Source organism: Canis lupus, chromosome 4 (assembly GCF_011100685.1).
Source record: "Canis lupus familiaris isolate Mischka breed German Shepherd chromosome 4, alternate assembly UU_Cfam_GSD_1.0, whole genome shotgun sequence".
Lineage (NCBI taxonomy): Eukaryota > Metazoa > Chordata > Mammalia > Carnivora > Canidae > Canis > Canis lupus.
The window spans coordinates 29641261-29665365 of NC_049225.1; the positions used below are offsets into that span (position 1 = coordinate 29641261).

Here is a 24105-nt window from a genome sequence, read left to right on the forward strand (position 1 = left end):
TCAAGAGTCACAGATTCTCTCATATTCATTTAACTTAATCCTCCCAGGTATCACATAGGCAAACCAAACCCATCTTCCAGCTAGAGACACGGCTCAGAAAGGGCGGTGGACTAGCCTGGATCACCCAAGAGATTGCAGCGGAGGCAGACCAGGCTACCCTGGCCCTCCGCTGCCCCACCGCCCAGGTGGCCGCTCCTCCTGGCCCTGCACACCCCACACCGCTCATTGGGGGTGGGGCAGAGAAGAGACGGGGCCGTCCCAGACCTCCACTTAGGCCCAAGCGCCAGGCCCCGTGGTCCAGTGGTGTGTGTCACAGCCACCATGCCAGCTGCTGGGGAAGGTGGGACAAACAGAGCCGTGTCCCTTTCTGCTCGGCCATCCCAGTGCCCCCTGGAGCTGGGTTTACAGGGAACGGTGTGACACAGGCCTGGACTATGACAGCCTTGGTTCAGGGTACACAGATGCTGGAAACCCCTCCCGATGGTTCACCCACCAGTGGATGACCCCAACCAGACCCAAACCTGGGTCCCCCATTATCCACTCTGGAAGGAAATGGAGTGAATGTCCATGTGCCAGGAACGGGGCCCAAGGACCCCAAATGGTTTTGAAGATTTGAGGGAACACAGTGGATCGGTTCCCAGCACAGGCCTTAGAATCAGGCTGCTGGCATCGGGGTCCGAGCCCAAGTCACGCAACCTCTCTGGGGCCTTGCTGGAGATGAGACGAACCTAAAGCTCTTAGCACAGAACGATGAGGTGAACAACGCGTGTTCACTGGGCGTCTGCTAGGGTCCCCCTTCTCGGTTCAGCAGGCACTAACGGTCCCTACTCACCACGTGACTGCCAGGAGTGGGGTGTGAGGGCTGGCATGGTGCGGGGCCCGCAGGGAGAGAGAGCAACCTGGCCCTCCTGGGACAGCTCAGGAGCCTGCACTTCTGATGAGTGGGACTGGGCCACTGGGTCGGCCGCCACTCCCTGGACTGGGTGGCCAGCCCAACCTGGCCCGTGTCAGGAGCCGGAGCATGAGGGAGCCAAGGCTGGGGGAAGGCCTGCCTGTTCTTGGGAATTCACGGCGTGTCTGCCTGTCACAAGTACCTCGATAGGGAAGATTTGTGGGTGAGATTTGCAATTCTGTTTTCTCTGAGGGTTATAAATCAGCTGCATGCACACCCGGCTACAGTGTGGGCCTGAGACGCACCACACACACACACACACACACGCACGCACGCGTGCGCACATGCTCACACACACGTGCAGAAATGCGGTCCAGGTCCTGCCTGCCTTTCCCTAGGCTGGGAGAAGGAGCTCTTGGGGGAGCTGAGCTCTAAGAAGGGAAAATCCCAGGTGCCCAGCTACTGCCTAGCCTTACAGGATCCCAGAATCATCCAGAATCAAGGGCTCGAGGCTGGGAGGCAGGATGTCCCAGTGGCTGGAGAAACAGTGCATCATGTGGGTTACTAGTGTGAGCTCAAGAGCCTGCCTGGCTGGGTCCAAACCTTGGCCCTATGCCTCCCTAGCCACATTGCTTATAGAGCTGCATGCCTCAGTTTCCACATCGGCGAAACGGAGCCAATCATAGCATGCGCTTCATAGGATGGCCGCGGCACAAAATAAGTTAAGCGGAGTAGAGTGCTTTAATCACAACAGGCGCGTCGTATGAGCTCAGGCAGGCGTGGCTGTTCGTCACCATCCTCATCGTTAGTTAAGAGCCATAGGTGTCAGGCGAGGGCTTGAACCCTGCCCTCCCTCCTGGTAGCTTTGTGAACGCAGGGACCGTTACTACCGACTCCGCAGAGCTGTTCTGGGCACAAGGGAGATGAAGCTCATGAAGGACACCGTATCAGGCCCTCGGGGCGTGGCAGCCGGGGCCGTGTCTACCCCTGATTCGGGGCCCCCAGGTGGCTCTGCTTCTAGGGCCTGTCTTCCCAGGGAGTGTTTGGAGGCAGAGGGGAGCAGAGGAGTGAGTTCTGGACCCTCTGTCTCCCTTCTGCCGGCAAGGGAAGAAGTCTCCAGCTGGAGCCCCTCTCCTGTCCCCATCCCTGTCCCAAGAACCAGCCTGGAGGCTGGCAGGTGTGGCTCCCAGCTCTGCCACTCACTGACGGGTGGCCTTGGGCAGATCACTTGACCCTTCAGTCCCCTCCAGCGAGGAATAACTGCGCCTGCTTCGCCGGGCAAGTAGAGGGCAAATTAAATGAAATAATGTGTGCGGAGCACTTAGCACAGCGCCCAGCGGCCAGATAAGTACTCTAATGCGATGGCAGGGCCTGTCTGCCTCCTCTCCTTTCCCCCACCTACTCCCACCCCCTCCCACACCTGGCACACCGAGGCAGTCTTCCCCCACCAGGTGTTTAAATGTTCCACTCTGGGGACATGGACCCTAAAATCCATGAGGTACCCGTGAAGCCGCTTTTGAGTGACCCTGGATGGAGGGAGATGAGCTCTCTTCCCGTACAGTTGCCCCGTGCCAGCCACGGACAGAGGCGCGGCCTTGCTGGTCCCTAGGCCGCCCACCCTAGAGCCTTCACCACTACCTTGGGGTCCTCGGGTGCTGCCGCACGCAGGCTAGTTTCCAGGTGGTTTCTGCCATTTTTACCTGTTCCGTCCTCAAGCCCTAGGAGGCAGTGATCTGAGGATGAGTAGCTGCTTGCACACGTGCGGGGGAAGCGAAGGGGGCCGCACTGTGCCCAGTATTTGCATCTCTCCCCACTCCCCCCACCCCCCAGCTCACGGCCCGGGCGAGCAGCACGGTGAGGCCTTGGCCGCGGGTAATTGTTGGGAGCATCCCGGGCCAAGCCTTGGTCTCCCGGCAGAACTTTGGAGGCTGGACTTCTCTGTTGCCAGGGAAACCAATGTGTTCCCTGGAAAGGAAACCACAGTGCTTTGGCTGTTAAGACACCCTCCCTACCCCCCACCTCCCAAAAAACGAGTTCCCTCCAAAACTGATTCCCCCGAAACTGTCTAGTCGGCAGCATCCCGCCTCCTCCCTGAGCCTGCTGAAATGATAGAAAATGAAATCTGCCCCTGACCTTGTGCTTTTCACCTCTTTTTTAAACATTCCACTGTAGCACAAGGACATGTTTTGTTTTTTCTTATTTATCTTCCTCCCATGCCAGCTGGGGCTCTGAGTCCTTCTCTTGTTGACTGGAGCCAGAAGGGGAAGGACTTCCACATTTTTTTTTTTCGTTCAGCTGTCAGCAGAAATAAAACAAGCAGGTTTATATTTGGAAAGCAGAGGGTCTCAGCCACCAGATCGCTATGTCCGGGATAGGTCACAGCCTTCGTGTCCCCTCACGGCTTGAAATTTGATCTGCAGATTTGAAGGGTGGTGGGGAGGATACAGCAGGCCTGGCTTTCTTCACACTGACTTTTAAATGGCATTGGAGGGTCATGGGTGGTTCCTCAGCGGCTGACAACTCAGGGCCCAGGCAGGGATGGCTCTTAGAAAAGAATCCTCTGGGAGGACCTAGAGCGGTCAGATAGAGGCAAGGTCTCGAGTGCCCACATTTCCTTCCCATTCGTCTTCCGACCCCGTGCAGGGAGGCGGGGAGCCCTCACCCAGCCACACAGGTGAGGCACCTGAGTCTCAGAATCTTGAGATTGTCCAAGCAGTGGAGTCAGGACTCCCAGCCAGGCCGCAGTGACCCCGTGCATCATCCTATTAGGAGGCAAAGCCAAGCCAGGGAAGGAGGGAGAGAGAAAGGTGGCCAGCGTTCACTTTCAAGAGCCCCAAATGCTTTGGGGGATACAGTAGAGAGGGGAGAGAATGTGAAGAGACCTTGCTCCAAATCCCAGACACCTCCTTACCCCCTCTTGGGCCTGGGTCTCCCCCTCTGAACAACTGCCTCAGACCTGCCTCCCCCTAAGGCCCCTGCCAGGGCCGCCCCCCTCTCACTGCTCATAGGGCCACCTTGTTTTGGTGATTGAGCAGTTAATTTTCCACCTAGAAGTGATGCTCTGTTCCGTAAGTAATTTTAAACAAATTCTGTTCCTGTCCTTGCACTTCCGCGGGGTAGGAGAGAAAAACAGGAGCCGGCTGGGTTTTCCACCATCCTCAGCGGAGGGGGGTTTGCAGGCAGCTTGCACTCCGGGGCCGCGTGCCTTTAGAGCCCTGGACGGTGAGGGCACAGCACTCTGTCCCCGAGAACAGCCTCAAGAGGCTCAAGACCCGGCCCCAGGTCTCAGGTCGAGCAAGTGGGTCCTGAGGAGCCATTTCGATGGGGTGTCAAGTCCTCTTCGGCCCCACACTGGATTTTCATCAGGTCTTTCTTGGTGACTCCTGAAACCCCCTGTCAGATCTTCCTATTAGCATGAGGCTCTAGGAGTGTAGAGTAAACTAATGAATTACAGCATGATTACACAGCACATAATTAACTTTGTAATTAATATGCAACTGCCACTTAAGCTAAAACACTGCTTATAGAGACGTACGGCAATAGTAAATCACAGGTCAGAAATAGCACTTTGGAATTTTCAAAAGAATGAGCGTAAGCAGGGAATCACTTAAGGCAGCAGGGCGAGTTAATTAAAAAGCAGATGAATTGTGAGCGCCCTACTCCATCTCAGTACCCTCTCCCTTAAGAACGACCCTGATGCCACCCTCCCAGCCTGACTGGCCAGGCCTGGTCAGAAAGGGACTGGTCATGCGGGTGTGTTTCTGAAATGAGACCGGCCTGCCCTGCCCTGTCCTAGCTACCCTCGCGCCTTAGCCCTCTGCTCAGTCCCATGGTCTGGCCCTCGGGGTGTGTGCTGCCAGCAGGTGGGTTGGTGGGGTTGGTGTAGCTCAGCAGCCTTCACCTGGATTCTGGGTTCCTAGAATGCAGGGATGTCATCTCACTTTTTTTTTTTTTTTTTTTTTAAATCCTTCCTTCCCCCAGCCTCCTGCCAGCACATTAAAGCCAGAAAATGCCTTAGGAGGAGCACCTGGGTGGCTCAGTGGTTGAATGTCTGCATTTGCCTCAGGTCGTGATCCCAGAGTCCTGGGATCGAGTCCCGCATCGGGCTCCCTGCAGCGAGCCTCCCTCTGCCTGTGTCTCTGCCTCTCTCTGCGTGTCTCTCATGAATAAATAAATAAAATCTTTTTAAAAAGAAAAGAAAATGCCTTAGGAACCATCTTACCCACCCCCATTTTGCCAAAGCCAGACAGGCCAAGGGCCGAGTGCTGTGGTCACATGGTGGCATGGACCCACGCCTGGTGGGGATCCCTCTCCTGTACTCTGTTTTAGCCCTACCTCCGGCTGGGGAGGCCTTTGAAGTGTGTCAACCCCAGGTCCCCATCCCAGCAACTCCACTGCCCTGCTATGTGACCTTAGGCAAGTTACATAACCTCTCTGGCCCTCAGTTTCCTCATCTGTCAAGTCTGAGCAATGATGCCCAACTCCTTGGGTCAGTGTGAAAATTAAGTGAGGTAACGTGTGTGAAAGGGCCAGGTGCAGGGTGAGTGCTCACTGCATGCTGATGCCCTCGGCCACCCTCAGGGTTTAGGGGTGCTTGGGGAAGCCTGTGACGTCTCAATCAGGTCCATCCTTCAGGGGCTGAGAAAACAGGCCCAGAGAGGCAGGCTGTGTGTCCACGGCCAGGAGCCCCCCGATAATGGACCTCTTGTCCACATTCCCACTCTGGGCTGGGTGCTGCAGGTGCAAGCCAGCACAGGACAGCATCCTGGGGCATGACCGACGTGAAGGCCTGTTCCGGGCCATCTGCAAAGCCCCCTCTATGGTGCACAGGGAGATGGATGCTGGGCTTCCAAGTCTGACAGATGCGGGTTCAGATCCCCACTCTACCATTTTGTGATCTTGGGCCAGTTCCTTCGTCATTTCCTGTCTTCATGTTCACATCTGTAGATGGCGCTAATCACTCCACCTGGGGTTATATGGTCATAAAGATAATCCACCTAGAAGGCCATGTGTGCCTCCGGACACCCAGTAGATACTTAAGGAGACCCGTTTTGTTCTCAGCATTATTCACAACGAGGAACAGAGGTTCCTGAGTGGGTGCCAGCGGGCTCCCCACCCCCATGGCCTCAGGGGTTCTCTGAACTCTGGCCTCCTTGGCCACCTTGGCCCGTGCCCTCCCTTGGCAGTTCTTGTCTTGGGTGGGGCCGAGGAGGAGCCAGTCTCTCTGCCTCAGGCAGCTCATGTGACCTTCCAGCTCTGGCCTTTGCCCTGGCCCAGGCAGCTCTCCCGACCTGGGCCAGGCCTGCTGGGGGTGGGCAGGCTGAGCCACCCCCGCCTCAGGCCTCAGGCTCCAGGCCGGTTGGGTGTACCATGCTGGCGGTGGCTGCTGGATCCAGAATCAGGGCCCCGGTCCTCAGGGGGGTGGGGTGGGGTGGGGGTTCCTATCTTCACGCAGGTGTCCTGTGGCTTCTCTTCCCACAGGCACTTCAGTTTCTGACCTCTCCCACCCCCACCCCCCCCACCATCTGCCTCTCCAGCCTCTTCCTGCTGTCTGGCCTCTACCCTACAGCCAGAATTTCTCAGAGCCGGTTCCTGGGAAAACTAGTTCTATGGGATTTTAAAATGTGTTTAGTGGGAAAAAAAAAAAAGTGGTTTGCAGTCTAGTAACTTTGGGAAAAACCGAGTTCTTCAAGGTCCTCACATCGAGTGCTTTCACGATCTCCCAGCGAGGGAGGTACACAGCTCTCCTCCAACTAATCAGACCAGAGGACACTTTGTTTAGGGAGGATCTCAAGGGCCCCGTTTCTGAGGAACAGACATCGGGCAGCCTCGTCCCGGGCATGCAGGGCTCCGCTCTCTGTTTGCCCAGAATAGGCAGTGTTTTCCCTCTCGTCCCCCTACCTCGGGCAGGGACACTGCCCACCAGGGTGGACTGCACACAGCCGTCTAGGCTCCTGCCTGGGAGGAACAGAGCTCAGCTCACGCGTTGTGAAGCGCCGTCCTGATCCTGCCTTCCATCTGGAACTTTCCGTGACTTGCCTTTGCCCTGGGACAGATCCCTCCAGCTCCCCAACCTGGCATGGGGATACCTCAGCCCCCCCACGTCCTCGGAGGCCAGGCCTTGCGCCCGTGGGGTGGTTCCCAGGGCTGCCTGTGTGAGAGCAAGCAGAAGGAGCAGCCCCTCACCACCCCCTCGTCCTGAGCACAACCCCTTTTGTTGTTGCAAACGCTGAACTTCTGCCTCAGATGTTGCTGCAACTAGATTTAAAACTAGATATAAAAACTAGATTTTTTTTTTTGAGTAAGTCTAAAAAGAAAAAGAAAGGTTGAAGCTCTTTCGTGTCTAGGGCGGTGGCATTTACCACCAGCCGCCCACCCGCCCGCCCGGCGAGTCACCAGCTCCTCTCCGGCCCTGGTTTCCTCCTGCCTGATGGAGACAGACGATAAGGCCCACCTGGGCCTTGTGCAGAGCCAGTGCTCCGTGAGCTCGGGCTGTGCTGAGTGCTGGCTGTTCCCTGACTCGGTGAACACAGCAGACCCCGAGAACAGACACTGGTAGGACTGCTTCCTTTTTACAGGTGGGGAGCCTGAGGCACGGAGAGGGTAGCATTTTGCCGCATGTCACAGAAGCTGGCCAGTGGCAGAGCCAGAATTTGAACCCAGGCAGCCTGGTGACCTTGACGGCTAAGCTCTCCCGCCCGTGTTAAGATGTGGTGACATGGGCCAGGAGGAGGCTGCGACGCCAGTGCTCTCTAAACTGTGGAGCGCTGTGCACAGCGAGAGCGTGCGTGTCAGCGTGCGGCTTCAGAACACCTAGTGTGAATTTTGTCTCTTAGCAGACATCCAGGAAACGTGTTTTCAGGTTGCCCTGTGGGATGCCCGGTTTGTGCCTGGAGGGTTCTGGGCCCCCACTCCCCAAGCACAGATCAGATGGCAGGCACCAGATCCAGCCGACTCGCCCCCTGCTCTGCAGGCCTTCTGGGGAGTGGGCACACTTGTGGGGTCGGTGTGCCAGCTGCAGGCCAGCTGGGATGCCGAGAATCTCTGCATGGAGCATGGGGACTTCGTGGTGCTTCTGCAGGGACAGCACAGGTGCCAGTGGGGGAGGAGCCCCTGCTCCCCCAGCAGGCCCCCGTTTGAGCCGTCTCTGGCCACAGCGAGGGCCTGTGTCTGCAGGGGGTGCCTAGACGTGGTGAGGGGCAGAGAGAGTCGAGCTGAGGGCAGCTAGGGCTGCTGAGGCCTGGGTGTGAGCTCTGGCCCCACCTCTGACCCAGAGTGGGGTCCTCAGCGTTCTGCTTCAACTCCACCCCCACCTCTACCCCTTCTGTGGGCCTGTTTCTTCATCTGTAAATGTTAGGATAGGCCTTGGGGCCCCCGGGTGGCTCAGCGGTTGAGAGTCTGCCTTCGGCTCAGGTCATGACCCCGGAGTCCTGGGATCGAATTCTGCATCGGGTTCCCTGCATGGAGCCTGCTTCACCCTCTGCCTGTGTCTCTGCCTCCCTCTCTGTGTCACTCATGATTACATAAATAAAATCTTTTTATTTTTATTTTTATTTATTTATGATAGTCACACAGAGAGAGAGAGAGAGGCAGAGACACAGGCAGAGGGAGAAGCAGGCTCCATGCACCAGGAGCCCGATGTGGGATTCGATCCCGGGCCTCCAGGATCATGCCCCGGGCCAAAGGCAGGCGCTAAACCGCTGCGCCACCCAGGGATCCCCATAAATAAAATCTTAAAAAAAAAAACTATAGGCCTGAACACATGCCCAGATCGTTTCTAGATTGAAGGACTATTTGGGTTTTTTTAATCATCTACCAATTTAAGTACAAATAAGTATCTGCTTTCTGATTCCTTTGTCTCCTTCCCTAGCTTCTTATTTCTTAAGAAATTAAAAAATATATATATCTGACCATCCCTAGCAACTGAGTAAAGGAGAAGGCACACACAGTTGGTAAACATAAAAGCCTGAGCGGTGGAAAAACTGTCCTGGGTCGGCCACACTTCCCTGAGTGACTGGCTAGAAAGGCCCCATCCATTCTGAGCCTTCATTTTCTCATCTGCAAAATGGTTCACAAGCTGCTGCGAAGCTGCGGCTAGAGAGTTGCTTAAAACATGTTGGCTCGCCCGAGTGGTCCATTCGTGGCCTCTGAGCTCCAAAAGAGCCTGGCTGTGACTTCCAGTTTAGGGGAAAGGGAACAGAGTCAGAAACTGAGCGGTCTGGGTGCAGATTTCTGCCCCTGCCTCGCTGGGGTAGCGACGCCAGGCTAGGCCCTCCTTGGCCGGGCCTGGTCGCTCTCCTTTCAAAGACAGGGCTGCCCGGAAGTTCTCTTCTCACGTGTCGGTGCCGGGTGGTTCAGCAGGCCGGGCAGAGGGGTGTGCGAGGATTGGCTGCCACGCCTGGGTTCGATGGGAAGAGTACTGGTGACTGGCTGTGCCTGCTGTGGGCATGGGGGGTGCAGTCTCCTGCCCCCCGGCCCCGCCCCGTGGTCCTTCACGGCTGCTCTCGTCTGCCTGCTCTCCTTGGACCATGTCTGGAGCTCCTGCAAAGTGGCAGGCCGGTGGTTCTGGAGCCTCGAGGAGCCGGGGTAGAGAGGGCCGTGGAGAACGTCTCTGTGTCTCTAGAGCCAGAACCGTAAGAACATCTGCGTGGTGTTTACAGCCTTCTAGAGGGCTCCGGCTGGCGATCGGGGGTCCTGGCCCCATCTCCTGCTGCATCCCGCCCCCTGCCCTCCAAGGGCCCTCAGAGGCCTGTCCCCGTGCTTCCGTGTCCCTACCTCATGGCATCTGAGCCTTCAGGGTTGCCAGCAAGAGCCTCAGGACGGAGCCAGGTGAAGGCCCCTGCGTGAGCACCACTGTCCTGGGGCAGGATTGTGACCCAGCCTCAGTCGTCCCCCTGGATCCGCACTGCCGTCGGCCCTCCTCAGGGACCCTCCTCACACGCAGGGCAATCAGGGCCAGGGAAGGAAATGTCTACTAGAGGAAGGCCTGGCACGACCCCGTGGAGGGTGTGATGCAGTAAAACATCACGGGGATTGTTATCAGAGCAGGGTTCGAGGCCTGGCACGGCTGCCTCTTAGTAGCACGGGAATCGAATGACGTCCACGTCCACGTCCATGTCCACATCGGTGCTCACTTAGGTTCTCTTCCCACCCTGAGCAGACAAAGAGCAGAGGCAGAGTGGCCCCGGGGAGGGGGGCGGGTGGCAGAAAAAACTCAGTGACCCTGTCCAGGATTGGATCTGGCCTTCCCTTGCCTTTTGGGGAGAGAAGCTGTCAGAGCAAGTTCAGCCTGAGGTCGTGGGTTTGGAGTGGGGGGGGGGCAGGAGGGTCTGGGCGTCATCACAGCCCCAGGGGGACGGGGCACACCCAGTGCAGCTGGGATTCCCAGCACGCTGTGGGCTGGGACACTGGGCTGGCACTTTTATCAGGGCCGTACTGACACATGTTCTCCCAAGGCAGAGAGCCCTCCCTCTGGATCAGCATTTGGGTTCCAGAACAGGCTGTCAGGCAGCCCTGCAGGGCCAGCCCTCAGGAAGCTCCGCGCTAGAACACCCGGGGGCACATCGTGTCGTCCCACCACCCCCCACTGGCCGTGGGTGTTCCTGCTGACGAGGGTGGGTGCTCAGAGGTTGGGTCATGGGGAGAAGCCGGTCCACCCTTCCAGAAGCTTCGAGTGCCGAGCCAGAGCATCTGTGCGGCCAGGAGGCTGGAGCAGCGTCGAGTCTTGGCATGGGGGCACTCCCAGGCTTGGGGAGGGAGGAACTGGGTTTGGAAGAGCTGCTGTCCGGATCAGAATTTCCCTTTGCAGAACCCGGTCTCCTAAGTGACTCCCCGTTCTCGGCTCCTCAGCTCCGTGGGGCGGAGAAGGCTGCACCTTCCGGTTTGACAGATGAGAACCCAGGCTCAGGGAGGTACAGTGGCCTCCCACAGCCTCTCAGCCAGGAAGGTCTGACTGTCAGGGCCCACCCCCTATCCGGGGGGCCTCACACTGGCCCGAGGCAAGGGCCTGCTCCGGCTGCCTGGCCAAGAATGGGAAGCAGCTGGTCCTGCTCAGCTGCCTGGAGCTGCCTCTTCCCTTCCCATCTCCTGTCCCTCTGCCCTCCCCTGGTTTCCCTGAGCTAGGGTGCAGAGTCACTCTCCCCTCACCATCCTTGCTTCCCCACCACCCTCTTTCTCTGCCACCAAGCAGTGTGCCCCGGTGCAGGCTACAAAGGAGGGGAGGAGCCACCTGCTGTGTGACCACAGGCAGCTCCTGCGCCTCTCTGAGCTTCTGCTCCTCACCTCAGTCACTTTCATCCCATTTATACTATGTTTAAAATGTTTCTTTAATCCCCTAGGTCTGCACTGCTCCCCCAGTTAACCTCATCCTAAATAATGACATCCACAGACTCACCAGTGATCATTGTTCTAGTCCAAGCGCTTTACTGTGAGTGCGACATGTAAAAGTTGTGCCCGCAGATGACCTAAAACCCTCCTCATTCCACCAGGGGTACAGGCATCAATCTCTGGGATGCTTTGGACTGGGTTAATGGGAGTCTCCCCGAGGCCAGAGTTCCTCTGATTAGGGCCAAGTCATTAGGTTTTCAGCTCTTGCCACCGTGGGTCATGTGTATGTCCGTCCATCCATCTAATGAGCATTGCTGAGCACCTGCTGGGTACCCGGGCCCACGCTAGGGTCTGGGGATCCATAACTGGAAAACAGCCCAGCTGATGGGGGAGACAGATACCAGGACAGACCACTGGTCTAGTACCACCAAGATGGTGCATGACTGGGACACTGGGGGGCCAGTCACTGGAAGTGACTGGTTCTGCCAGGGGAGACCAACAAAGGAGGTGATGGGTGTACCAGGCTAGGGGTTCTGGGCTGAGGAACAGAGACAAAGACAGGGAGGTGTGATCTTCAGAGCATGGCCCTGGATGCAGGGAGCAGCCCCAGGTGGAACCCGTGGGAGGTGGTGGCTCGGCCAAGGAGGACCTTGGCTGACACTGTCATATACCAGGCTGGCAGGTCACTGCTAAACCCAGGGCCCATGACATCTGCCCTTCTTGAATCTGCCCTCTCTCTGAGAGCTGGTAAAGGAGCTGGCTGGGATGTGTCACCTGGGCCCCGGGGCTCTCCCACCGGGCTGCGCAGCGGGTGGGCCCCAAACTTGCTGGCCCTGGCAATGTCTTGGAATGCAGCCTCTGCTCCGCGGGCTGTAGGTAAGCGCCATCCCCCCTCCCTGCCCCTGCTGCCAGCACTGCTCGCCCTGGGGGATCTGAGCTGCAGATGTGCATGGTGATTGAATCATTTCTGCACACCACTGCTCACACAGCTCCCCTGGGGACCCCGCCACTTGCCTGTGCAAGCTGTCAGATGTGTGTGTTCAAGTGCATCTGGCCAGCCCTGGAGTATGTGTGTGTGTGTGTGTACCTGCACTGGTGTGTGCAAGAAGAGGACATATGTATGTGAGCATGCACGCACATCTACAAATGCCTCTCCCCCGGGGTGCCTGTGAGCTGAGTGTACCAGTTAACTTGTTTGCCCTCAAAACAAAACATCCTGATGGTAGTAGAGCTGATGTTGGCCCACCGCCACAAGGAGCTGCCTCCAGGGCTTCAGCACCCCACATTTCTGTGGGGCCGCTAAGAGCACCCCACTCCCCGTTTCCAGGGAGGAAACTGCCAAGGGCCATGATGCTTTCAGGCCCATGATGCTTTCAGATGGGTGCCGGGCCCACTCAGCCCTTGCCTCCCTTTGTGCTGCCCTCTCTCGACCTCTGCCCCCCCTGCCCATCCTGCCACACAGGGCGTGGGACCAGGGGGTCCCCGGTATCCTTTCCATTCTTAACATTCTGATTCTGAGCAGCCGTGTGTGCAGAAGAGCAGCTAACTTCTCTCGAAGGTGCCTTCTGTGCTAGGTCCCGCCAGAGCCAACTCGGCCAGCGCTCTGCTGGGGGGGCGGGGGGAGCGTAACGCAGGAGCTTGGCCCTCCCAGACTTACCTGAGTCAGGAGACCACACTGACTCAGGTGTCACTAGCAGAGAACACCGAGGCGGTGTTAGGCCAGGAGGGGGTGGTGGTGCCTGCCACCCTGGGCTCCCCCAGACCAGAGCCTCTGCCCCCCAGAGTTGCCGGGGCTGCCTTGGGACAGACAGGCTTCGTAGTTTGAAGTCAGGCTTTCTGCCCTTGTTGAGATAGAGTTTTCCATCGAGCTGGAGCTCGAATCCTAAGGTCGTTGGCGTTTGAAGGGCTGCCCGAGGCGGCCTTGTTCCACAGGTAGGAGAACTGAGGCCTGATGGGAAAGTCTCCGAGCAGGTGCCCCGGACTCCGCAGGCTGACTGGCTGTCCTCGCCCGGGCACGGGGCTGCTCAGACCAGGAGGGAGGGCCGGGGGCCTGGCTGCCTGAGCCCACCCCCCACCCAGGGCAGGCCGGGCCGCGGGGAAGGGTCCAGGCCGTGGGTGCACCCCGGGGCCAGGCCGCCTCCAGCTGGGAGGGCTCGCAGCCACTTGTGAAGGCTTCCAGAAGCCCCAGGGCCCGGAGGGACCTGGCGGCCCAGCCCTGTTCCCGCGGCGGACGGCGACCTCTGCTGGCCGCCGAGCGCGCCTCCTGCCCCGGGAGGGCCTTGCAGCTGGAGGAGTTTGGAGGGGCTGCGTGGCAGGAGGGGACTTGTCCTTGGCCCCAGACACAGCCCTGAGGGGGAGCTTCCCGGAGGCTCTGACATCCAGTGCGGGAGGAGCGGAAAGAAAGTCACACCGATGGTTAGAAAGGCAGAAGGTTTGACTCTCAGCCCAACACCGTCCCGGCTGTGTGACCCCGGGCAGCTGCTTCCCCCTCCCCGAGCCTCGTAAGATTCAGTAAATCAGCAGTGCAGGCAATCAGGCCTGCCGCCTAAACACGGCAGGTACAGGACAAATGGAAGATTCCAGACTGCCCCACCAAGAGCTGCCCCTCCCCTCCCCCAGCACCCTTCCAAGCCTTCACCCTTTTTCTCTGGGGGCTGGAGCTGCCAACTCCATCCATTCCTGGTATTAGTAACCAAAATTTTCCACTGATCTCAACGGTTTAAAAGTGTCACCTCACCTGTGAGTGTCTCCTTAGTCAGCTGCATATTTTGTTCTTCTATAGGTTAAGACGTATAGGACACGCAGTTGTTCCCGTGACCTGTGATATCTTTCCTGCTAGCTGCCACCCACCTCTGGGTCTTCCCAGTATTCCAGGCCCAGGCTGGGGCGTGGGGAGGGGGAGGCACTCAGCAGAAAGAACTGCCTCCTGGTGCCTCCGGGTGCCAAGGGGGCTGCTGGGGTTGATCTAGGTTCCTGATGTCTGCCTCGGGCTTCCCAAAGTGGACCGAGTGCCCCCTAGGTTTCCAGAAACCATCTGTCGGTCAGTCACTCAACAAACATTGACTCAAGGCTCCACTAGGTCTCTGACCCTAGGTAAAAATGCTGCGTCGGTCCTGGGAAAAGTCTATTTAGGGTCTTGTAAGGCCACCTAATCCCCACTTACCATCCTGCTCTACAAATGGGGAATCCAAGGCCTAGAAAGCCAGAGAGGTGGGCTCAAAATGCCTGCGTGTGGGGACGCTCCCGGGGTGGGGGGACTCGCTGCACAGGAGGGCCCTAAGGAGAGAGCCCCACCGCGCAGGTTTCTAACCCTTCTGGTACTTAGCTTCATCAACAGCGCCCCCTGCTGGCCCCTGAGCACCACGGTTTGTCCCCGGCCCCAGGAGCCCTCGAGGAGCCAGGCTGGAGCCAGGCTGGCTGGGACGCTACAAGGAAACTCAGGAGGAGAAACTCAGCCCCTGCCTGGGGGGCCCACAGAGGTCGCGAGGGCAGTGACACTTCTCCCATGACACATACCCTACACACCTGTGGGCAGCAATCTCCAGTGGGGACCCCCGGCCCCTCCCCACACGCTGCCCCAAAGCTTAGGTCGTAATGGGAAAGCCAAGATTCTAGAGCTGGCTGTGACTAAAGCCCCTGGGCCTCAGTGTCCTCATTTGCAAAATGGGGATATAGGAACGATGTCTGGCCTATGGCAGGTGCGTGGACCGACACCCGTCTTACAGGAGGAGCTCAACAAATAGTCCCCGGACTGGGCCATATGGAGTGAATACTAGCTTGGATGAGGAATGCCTTGAATGTACAAGAGATTTCATTTTAATCTCTCCATGGCGCATAGATGTGGCATAGGATCCAGTACACTTTAGACATTGCGAGGTATTTGAGTCAGTAGGAAGGATGCACACGTGGGCACGTGGAGACGAGAGGTGTCTGGATGAATGCATAGATAAGTGGATGGATGGACAGATGGACAGACAGGCATCTAGATGAATAAGTGATGGATGGGGAAGTTGGCTCTTGAGGTGTATAAATGTGTGATACGTGAGGGGTGAATGGAGGGATGTTGGAGGGCAGAAAAAAAATAAATGGGAGGCACTACCCCTACTTTCACCTTTTGTGGGAGAGCTCCAAGGGTGAGCATTTATCAAAAGTACGAATGCCCAAATGACCCAGAAACGCCACTTCGAAGAATACGTTCTCTAGATGGATTCACACATGCGGCCGGTGTAAGAGGTGACCCTGCAACACTGTTTGGAGTGTTGCAACACTGCATTTGGAGACAGCCTCGGGCTTCATCACTTGGTATGGAGCGTGAGCCCTCTGAGCAGAAGGGCCTCCTCATCCGGGGCCTCGGGCCTTAGAGAAGCACCTGGCAGGGGTGGACATTCAGAATTTAGTTGGATAAATGATTCATCAGTACCTTGGAATACTGTGCAACCATTTAAAAATAAGAAGGCTCTTTATACCTCGATGTGGAATAAACTTTGAGATATGATTAAGAGGGGGAAAAGCAAGGTCCAAGTACTGCGTATGGAAGGCTGTCATTTTATGTGTTTTTGTAAGGGGTGGCAAGGGATAGTACCCATAGATCTTCACTTCTCTAAGATGAGACAAACCCCACCCCCCCCCCCCCCCCCCCGCCCAGGAGACTGGTTAACACCGGTCCTCCCAGTAAGGCCACCTGGGGGCTGGGGACAGGGCCAGCACTTCACTGATTTGTGAACCGTGCAAAAGAGTTGCCTTTTCAAGTACAAATGAACAATATGGAGGGCTTTGAAGGAGCTGTAGTCGGGAGCTTCCTGGAAGTACGGCCAGGACTTTCTTCCCGAGGTCGAGGTCGGGCCTGGGCTTGCTGTGCTGGTCGTTCCTCAGCCAGGGTGCTCAGGCTGGGGGCAGAGAGCTAGGACGCGGAAGCAGACAGGCTCCTACTAGCCGTGGGGCCGTGGCGGATCTAGATCTCAGACCTGTTTCCTCGTCTGTAAAATGGAGATAATTCTAGTCTTGCAAAATAGGCATGAAGAGTGAAGGAGTGCAAGGGCCCAGCACACAGAAAATGCCTGGTAAATGGGACCTTGGGTGACACGGCAGGAGGTGAGGGGCCTTCGAGGGGGGTGGGGGGGTGCTTCTGTCCAGCATTCTGTGTCTGTAGCCTGACATGCCCACTGGGTTGCGGGAGAGCAGACCCAGAGGCCCTGGGCAGACTTCGGCTTTGGCCCAAGGACCTGGACCACAGAGCAGTGGGTAGACTCTCTCCTCTCTCTCTCCCGACTTCCTCTCGCTCTTTTTTCTCTCTCTCTCTCTCCTCCTCTGCCTTTGCCATTGTGGCCTCTCCGGAGAGGCCTGGGGACTCTGGGGGCTTTCTGGCACTGCGGGGGCTTCCTCCACTTAGTTTCACCACCCGGAAGGAAGTCACACTCGTGTTAAAGCTCCTGAGGCCCACAGCTGTTCAGGAAGTGCGCCTGGGGGCCAGGACATGCATGTACCCTGCCCACTGAGCCACGAGCTGGCAGTCAGAGCCCTAGTTCCTGGTTTGGGCTCCGATGCTGGCTCCCTGCGCCATCCCTCTGAGCCTCAGTTTTCCTGTCTGGGAAAGGGGGTGATGCCAATTCCTGCCCTTCTTCTTTCCCAGGAAGAGAAAGGGAAGAATGGGATCGTGGTTGGTACTGTGCAGAACTCTAAAGCATGGGGGTTCGGGGTGGGGGGTTCATGGTACCCACGACAGGGTTCATGCACTGAAACCACGTGTGCAGTGAGGGCCACGTGGGAAGACCCCTACACACGTGCACGCACACACACTCACACAGAGCCACGGCAGGTGGGCTAAGCCCTGAACTGAGAATCTGAAGATGGGGTTGCCATCCCCACCACCACCCCCTGACACACACACACACACACACACGTAGAAATGGGTGTGCCCGAGTGTGCCTGTTCCGTGTCCTATGGTGGCCATGTGTACCCAGTGCTGATGTGAGTCACCCACAGAGAACACCCACCCATGCCCACAGCCCAGATGGGCTTCCCCGTGGGCCAGGCAGCTGTGGCCAGAGTTCCTCCCTCCAGCCAGGGCTGGCTGGGACAGAGGCCACCACAGCTCATGAGAGGCCCTGGAACCTGCTGGGAGCCACTGGGGCCAGCATGTCCATGTTGGGGCCGGAGGGTGGCTGTGAGGCTGTCGGCCCAGTGCAACCCTGGTGACGCCCGCTCTCCTCTGTCTTCACAGGCTGGACAACGTTCATGGCTCTCGGGTAGAACCCAGTGAAACGGCCAGAATGAATTCTATGGACAGGCACATCCAACAGACCAATGACCGCCTACAGTGCATCAAGCAGGTGGGTGTGTGGCCAGCACTGTGGAGCTGGGCCTCTTGGGCGCTGGGTGGAGGTGATGACAAGCCAGGGCTGACCGCCCGGGTCTCCCTGACCACGGCGTGAGAACGTTGCTGGCATAGACTGGCCTGACTCTGACATCACACACCAGGGTTCCTGTGCCAGCTCCACCCTGTCCCTCCCCTTCCCTTTGGGGCCAGCGTCATGCCCTCTCTGGGCTCCGCTGTGCCATCTGGGCTGTTGTGAAGATGTAGTGAAGTGCTCAGGCTCCTTCCCAGACCTAAGCCCCCTGCCCCTGTGCTCCAGGGTTTCTCTATAAAGAAACAGAAGAAAGTTCTGGGAAATAGATCATCTTACAGGGAAGGAAACTGAGGCACGGGGAACGAAGGGAGTCAGCTGAAGTCACGGCCCAGCCTCACTTGTGCTGGGAGGGCTCTCCCCGATGCTCACACCATGCTCAAGAGGCGATGTGCCTACCAGCATCCTGTCAGCAGGGGGGGGGGGGGGAGCGTCCAGGTGGGCTCGGAGCCCCCTCCCCCTCCCCCCCCCAGCTTTAAGGATTTAAGGATCCTGGTGGAGCCCGGGCTGGCGGGCACCCCCCAGTGTTGACCAGGGGTGGCGCACTGTCCCCTGGGCGCAGCCTTCTTGCAGCCTTGCAGTGTCTGTGCAGACTTCCTGAGTGTTATTTTTCTCTGGGAAGGAGCAATATGGTAGGAGGGGCACAGACTTTGACGTCAGAGAGACCTGGGCACACACCCTCATTCCCCCATGTGCCCACAGTGTGGTCTCAGGCCTGTCCCTTTGTGTCTCTGAGCCTGTTTCCCCAGCTATCACATGGGTCCGGGCTGTCCCAGGGCAGCAGGGGTTGTTGTCCTCCATGTCTCAGCAGCAGACAGGCAAGCACCGGGGTGAGGCCCCTGGCTTAGGTGGCTTAGTGGGACGTTCTGGTCCCCGGCCCCTGCCGCCTGCCCTCCCTGAGCCCACCCTGAGGCCCGGCAGAGCTGAGGCCCGTCCTCGGGAACGAGGGTGCATGTCCTCTCATAAGCATCAAGCAGAGCTCCCTCGGAAGCCCGGGCAGGGTCTGAGAGGAAATTGGAGAAGACTTGTTACAGATTGAACTCAGCCCCAACAGCTCCCCCAAACGCCAATTACGCCTCTGCTCACGGTCACGGAATAGAAGCCAGACAGTGGCTCCCTCCAGCCCCGTGCTCGCCGCCGCCGCCTCCTCCTCCTCCTCCTCCAGGCTCTGCAGGGCTTCTCCTGGCCCTGAGGGATCCGCTCCCAGTGGCCCCCATCCCCCCCCACAGTACAGGTGCACTGCCCTGCGTGAGCCCCTCCTGACACCAGGCACGCGGCTCCCTCTGAGGTCTGCTCATGACCTGATCTTTCTCCCAGGCCTGCCTCTGCACCCCTAGACATTAGGGCGCCCTCTGCGCCCTCGAAGCATAGCCACAGAGCTCAGATTTACCAATCAGCCAGTCTGCACCCTATTCCACCACTTGCTAGCTCCCTGACTCTGATGACGTTGCCCCTTCACCCCACTCGGTCTGTAGAATGGCATCAGAGTAGACTCCCAAAAAAAAACAAAAAAAAAAAACAAAAAACAAACAAACAAACAAACAAAAAGAGTAGACTCCCGGCCTGCGTGGGCCAGGGCAGCTGGAAGCCCAGGGATCTCAGCTGCCTCCCCGGGCCCGCCCGTAACACACGCGTGTGAGCATTTGTGAGCACACGGATGTGCGCTGGAGCCTGACCCCGGTGCACTTGCAAGGGTCCCCCCCCCCCGCTCCCGAGCCATCCAGAGCTCCCTACACACCCCACATCCCCCTCCACACCTCCGGTCAGACACAGCCCAGCACTTAACGTCTGTCTGCTCCACGGCTGCCCCAGAGGGCGGCGCGTCTGGCTGAAGACTGTTGATTCTCAGACGTCCTCTATCCTAATCAGAAGAGAAAGGCGAGCAGGTCTGCGTGCTCTGAGGATGACAGATGTGCTGGCTGTGCCTAGCTCTGGCTGGTGGGTCTGTGGCTCCCGGGGGGAGCTGTGCAGCCTCAGACTCCCAGGACTGCCTCACTTCCACGGCACAGGTTCCCCCACCCCACCCCACCTCACCCCACCCTGGTTCTAGCCATTGCTCACACTTGCCTTCCCCCAAGCACCCTACTGCCTCTCCTCCCTCCAGGCCTCAGGCTCCACTGCCTTTCCCTGCTCTCCACCCCGGGTACTGGAAGAACCAGTGCCCTCTCTACAATGCGCCCCACTCAGCAGTCACAGACACGTCTGGGCTGCATGTGCAAAGCCACACACATGGGCTAATTCCTGCACAGCGACCTCCCCCAGCTCACGGGGGTGAGCACCTGCACCCCCCATCTCTGAGCCCCACTGCTTCCTGGGCACCCAGCTGCCTCACCCATCTGCTCTTTCGCCTTTGAGACACAGGCCCTGTGGGGCACATATCAGGCCTCCCACCAGGCTGAGTTCTATGGGGGCAGAAGGATGTGCTGTATTCATCTCAAAGTCAGCAGAGCCTAACACAGCGCCCAGGCCAGGGCCCACATGAGTTGAGGGAGAGCAGGGATGAACTGATCGATGGATAGCTAAGGGAATGAGTAGAAGGGTGGATGGATAGACACAGGGATGGGCAGTCAGGCAGGTAGATACTGATGATGGATGGATACATGGATGGATGAATGGATGGACAGGAGGTTGGATAACTTCTGGATGGATAGATAGGTAGGTAGGTAGATGAATGGATGGATGGGAAATGAATAAAGTAGTGAATGGTCGAATGGGTAGATGGGCAAGAGGATGGATGGATGGACTGATTCATTTTTGGATGGATGGACAGGTTGTTTGATTCACAGATGAACTAATCAGAAGATGCATTCATCACTTGGTCTGGGTAGCCAATCCAACAGGTCTGGGCTCTGGTGTCCCCTAATCCCCCCGCAACAGACTCAGTGGCCATTGGATATAGCCCAGATCTTCTTAGGAATTGTGGAGATAGGCAGACTGTCTAGTGGGAGGTGAGGCATTAGTACCCAGTCATGGCCACACCCAGGGAGGCTTCTGCCTATGATTCTAACCTGTGCTCCTGTCCCCAGACCATCGAAGGCTGGCCAAGCTCCCCGCACCCGGCCCTGGCCACTCCACATGCCAGTAGGGACCTGTTCTGAAGCGGCCAGGTTGCCGGCCTCCACCACAGGGGGAACCGTCCTTTGGCCAGTTAACTGCTCACCAACCGTTTCTGCGTGGGCCTGGCCTTGTGCCAGCCTTACGAGTTCCAGAGGTGAACGGGGCACTATTTCTTCTCTCAAGAGGCTCATGGGAAGAAGGAACTGTGCAGAGGTCAGAACAGTAGCAGTCTGGACCTGGCACCTACTCCGTAATGGGGATGTCATCATTTAAATTGCTCCTACACCGTGGAGCAGCCCTGCGGGCTGTCACTGCCGCATCTTACCGATGAGGGGTCCCCAGGAACCCCCCCAGGCCCGTGTGGCTCAGTGGCTGAGATAGAGTCGGATCCAGGTCTCGTATTGCTGCGCAGTCCAGTGACCTCATGGTCAAAAGAGAAACAGAAGCACAGAGAGGGGAGGGGCTGGGCCAAGGCCACAGAGCTGCTGAGCGGGATGCCTGTGTTCTTTCTGCCAATGAGTCGCGCCCACTGGTGACCACCCAGAGCCCAAGCCGAAGGCCGCCTGGGCTGGCTGGCCTTGCAAGGGTGGAGAGGCGTGGAGGTGGGCTGGGCGTGCTACAGAAGGCTGCGTGCTCACGGGCCAGAACAAAACCGGGCCCCCGAGACCGGCCTCAGAAGCCACTTGTGAGCCTAGAGCCCCAAGCGGGGTGCCGAGGGTGAGGGTGCTACGGGCAGGCAGCTCCGAGAGCAGCATGTGGTGGCTGCTGACCCTGCTAATTGGGTGTGACATCATGTAAATAAACGGAATAACTCAGTTAGCCCAGAGAGGCTGCTGGGCAGGGAATTAGCCGATTTGCATGGCTTTGCGCATGGAGCCCGACGGCCACCCTCAGCCTCGGAAGGGGCACAGGTTAGGGAGCGAGCACAGGAGGCCGGGGCGAGGACCCCCGCTGCCCTCGCAGGGGCCCCTTCCTCCGTGTCTCCACATCAAGTGCGGGAGCTCTGCCTCCGCAGAAGGAGCAAGTGTGAGCCAGGGCCAAGGGCTGCCGAGCACAGCTGCGCTTCCAGGGGAGCCTCCGGGAGCCCGAGTCAGGGCCAAGGGCAGCCCCACTTGGGAGCACCCCACGCCGCATGAGCCTCACCTCTAACCCTCCCCGGCCCCGTGACCTCGCCCTCTTCTCCCCTCCGCGGCTCCCTCCCCCAGGGGCACCCTGTTCTAATTCACTTCACTGCCTTCCATCCATTTTTAAATCTTTCCTGCGTGAACCACGTTGTAAGAATTGTCACGAAACCCTACACGGAAGAAATAAAAATCCCCACCTGCAAGCTGTGATCTGTCATCCCCTTTTACAGATGGGACGACTGAGGTTCGAGAAGGTGAGGGACTGCCGTGGGTCCGCAGCTAGCGGGGGGGTGAAGGCAGAGGGAGCCCCCAGGGCCCTGGCCCCCCGGAGCTCCCACTGCACATTCCGTTCCTTCCTAGTGCTGAGACCTGGCAGCTGCTAAGTCCCCTCCCGGCCTTGGCTCCAAGGCAGAGCGAGCCGTGGGCTGGGATAAAGTGGCCGCCCAGGGGAAGTGCCTGTGTCTCCTGGCACCAAGGCAACAGGGCCTTAGACAGTCCCACCATCCCCCTTGCAGTTGGCTTACGCTCCGACCCTTGCAGACACACCCTAGGTGTCCCGCTGGAGGACCTACAGGCGGTGATGCCCATTGCTGGAATCCCAGCTCTGCCCCTCACCTGCTGTGTGACCCTGCGCCAGTCGCTCGTCTTCTGGGCAAGGGCCCGACTCAGCGGGGCCTGGGAAGACCTGGGCAGGTGTCAGAGAATGAAGGCACCCCGCCCACCCCGGCAGCCCTGTGGCCTGGGTCTGAAGCAGGATCTAGAGGCCTTGGCACCAAGATTCAGTCTCTGTCGACTCAGATGCCCTGACATCTGGGGGGTGGGGGTGGGGGGGCTTAAGCTCAGGCGTGGACCCCTCCCAACACTGCCAGCAGCCCCTGAGCCTGGCCAGACTGGGCCTGGGAAATGTGGTTTTGGGGAGCTAAGCCACGTACACCAGACCCTGGTGTGAGAATCTCGGGGGCGCAGCGTGCTTTGTAGTTTAACTCCCCGGCTGGGATTTGGGCCCAGAGACCTCTGTCTGACCCACCTGACCCCCGCCCTATTTGGCCATGGCAAAGCTTCCCCTGAAGCCAGAGCTGGTGTACGTCCAGACCTGGGCGGTGGCGGCGGCGGCGGCGGTGGTGGTGGTGGTGGTGGTGGTGGTGGTTAGGGGGAGAGGGCCTCATCAAGAAGGAATTTCCAGGGCTAGCCTGCCCTGGCTCGGGGAGAGCCAGCCCCCAAGTATGGGGGCCACCAGCCACCCTCCTGAGCCCTACAGAGGTCACCTGCCCCCTCTGCCAGCATCCAGAAATCACTACTATAATTGCCTTTCTCTATACCTTGATTTTCCTGTCTTTGCAGCGGGGCTACTAATCCCCATCCTGCAGGAATCGAGTGGGATGGATGCACAGAGAAAATGAATGACAGGTTGTTTGAGAAGGTTCCTTCATCCCGGCCCACTCCTTTCTTTGAGTGTCATCCCCGGGGAGGCCTGGGGTCCTTGCGGCCCCACACCCCCATACCACCCTGCCGGCCTCAGTGCTGGAGCTTCATGCTGCCTTCTTCCCTCTCCTGCAGCACTTACAGAACCCTGCCAACTTCCACAATGCCGCCACGGAGCTGCTGGACTGGTGTGGAGACCCGCGAGCCTTCCAGCGGCCCTTCGAGCAGAGCCTGATGGGCTGTTTGACGGTGAGTCTGCACCGCTCCTCACTACCCGCAAACTGCACTTGCGCCCAGGGAGGATACCCCGGGTGGAGGTGGGGGTCGTGCACTTGTCCAGGTGTCGGAGAGGCCACACACAACAGAGGATGAGAGATAGAAAGACACCAGTGCTGGAGGGGACAGCCCTTCTGTGTGCACCCCCCTCCAACATATACCTGCAGGGAAACTAGTCTGATGGGGAGACACTGTCCTCAGGATGATGTGGGCTCCCCATACTTGATGGGAAGGCACGGGGCCACCGGGGGGCAGTTCCAAGTCTGAGGAGACAAATGTTCCACCATAAACAAAGCAGAGTCATGGAGGGTTTCTAGCCATCCTTTTATGCACTCATTCATTCATGTGGTTGGGCAAACGTCAGTGGAGCTCTTTCTATAGTTTTCCGTCCTTCTAACCATTCACAGAAGCCTTAATTGAGCTTCTATTATATCCATCCATCTATCCAAATAAACACTGATTGACCCCTCATTTATCACATATGATCCCCTCTGCTAAGTCCTGGGAAGCCACAGAAGACTTTGCCAAGCCGGAGTCCCTCTGTAGTGGGGGAGCCCGATGCGGAAAGAGAGGAGGCCGAGAGCACTGTGGGCGAGGGGAAGCA

At 58.2% G+C, this 24105-nt stretch overlaps 1 protein-coding gene and 1 long non-coding RNA gene across 7 annotated transcripts in view; one reads left to right on the top strand and one right to left on the bottom strand.

Moving 5' to 3' along the window:
- The window catches only part of ZMIZ1 (zinc finger MIZ-type containing 1), a 231297-nt gene that overhangs the window by 105684 nt on the left and 101508 nt on the right, over positions 1-24105 (top strand). For all 6 annotated transcript variants that reach the window (XM_038534458.1, XM_038534464.1, XM_038534461.1 and 3 more), the window contains 2 exons: positions 17439-17547; positions 23361-23474. In XM_038534458.1, coding sequence (XP_038390386.1) covers positions 17488-17547; positions 23361-23474 — 174 coding nt within the window. In that variant the 5' untranslated portion in view covers positions 17439-17487. The remainder of the gene's footprint in view (positions 1-17438; positions 17548-23360; positions 23475-24105) is intronic.
- On the bottom strand, positions 1615-2818 carry LOC102155651. The gene is made up of 2 exons (XR_005358034.1): positions 2593-2818; positions 1615-1800 (listed from the first exon to the last, which is right to left on the bottom strand). It is a non-coding gene; the product is annotated as an uncharacterized LOC102155651 (long non-coding RNA).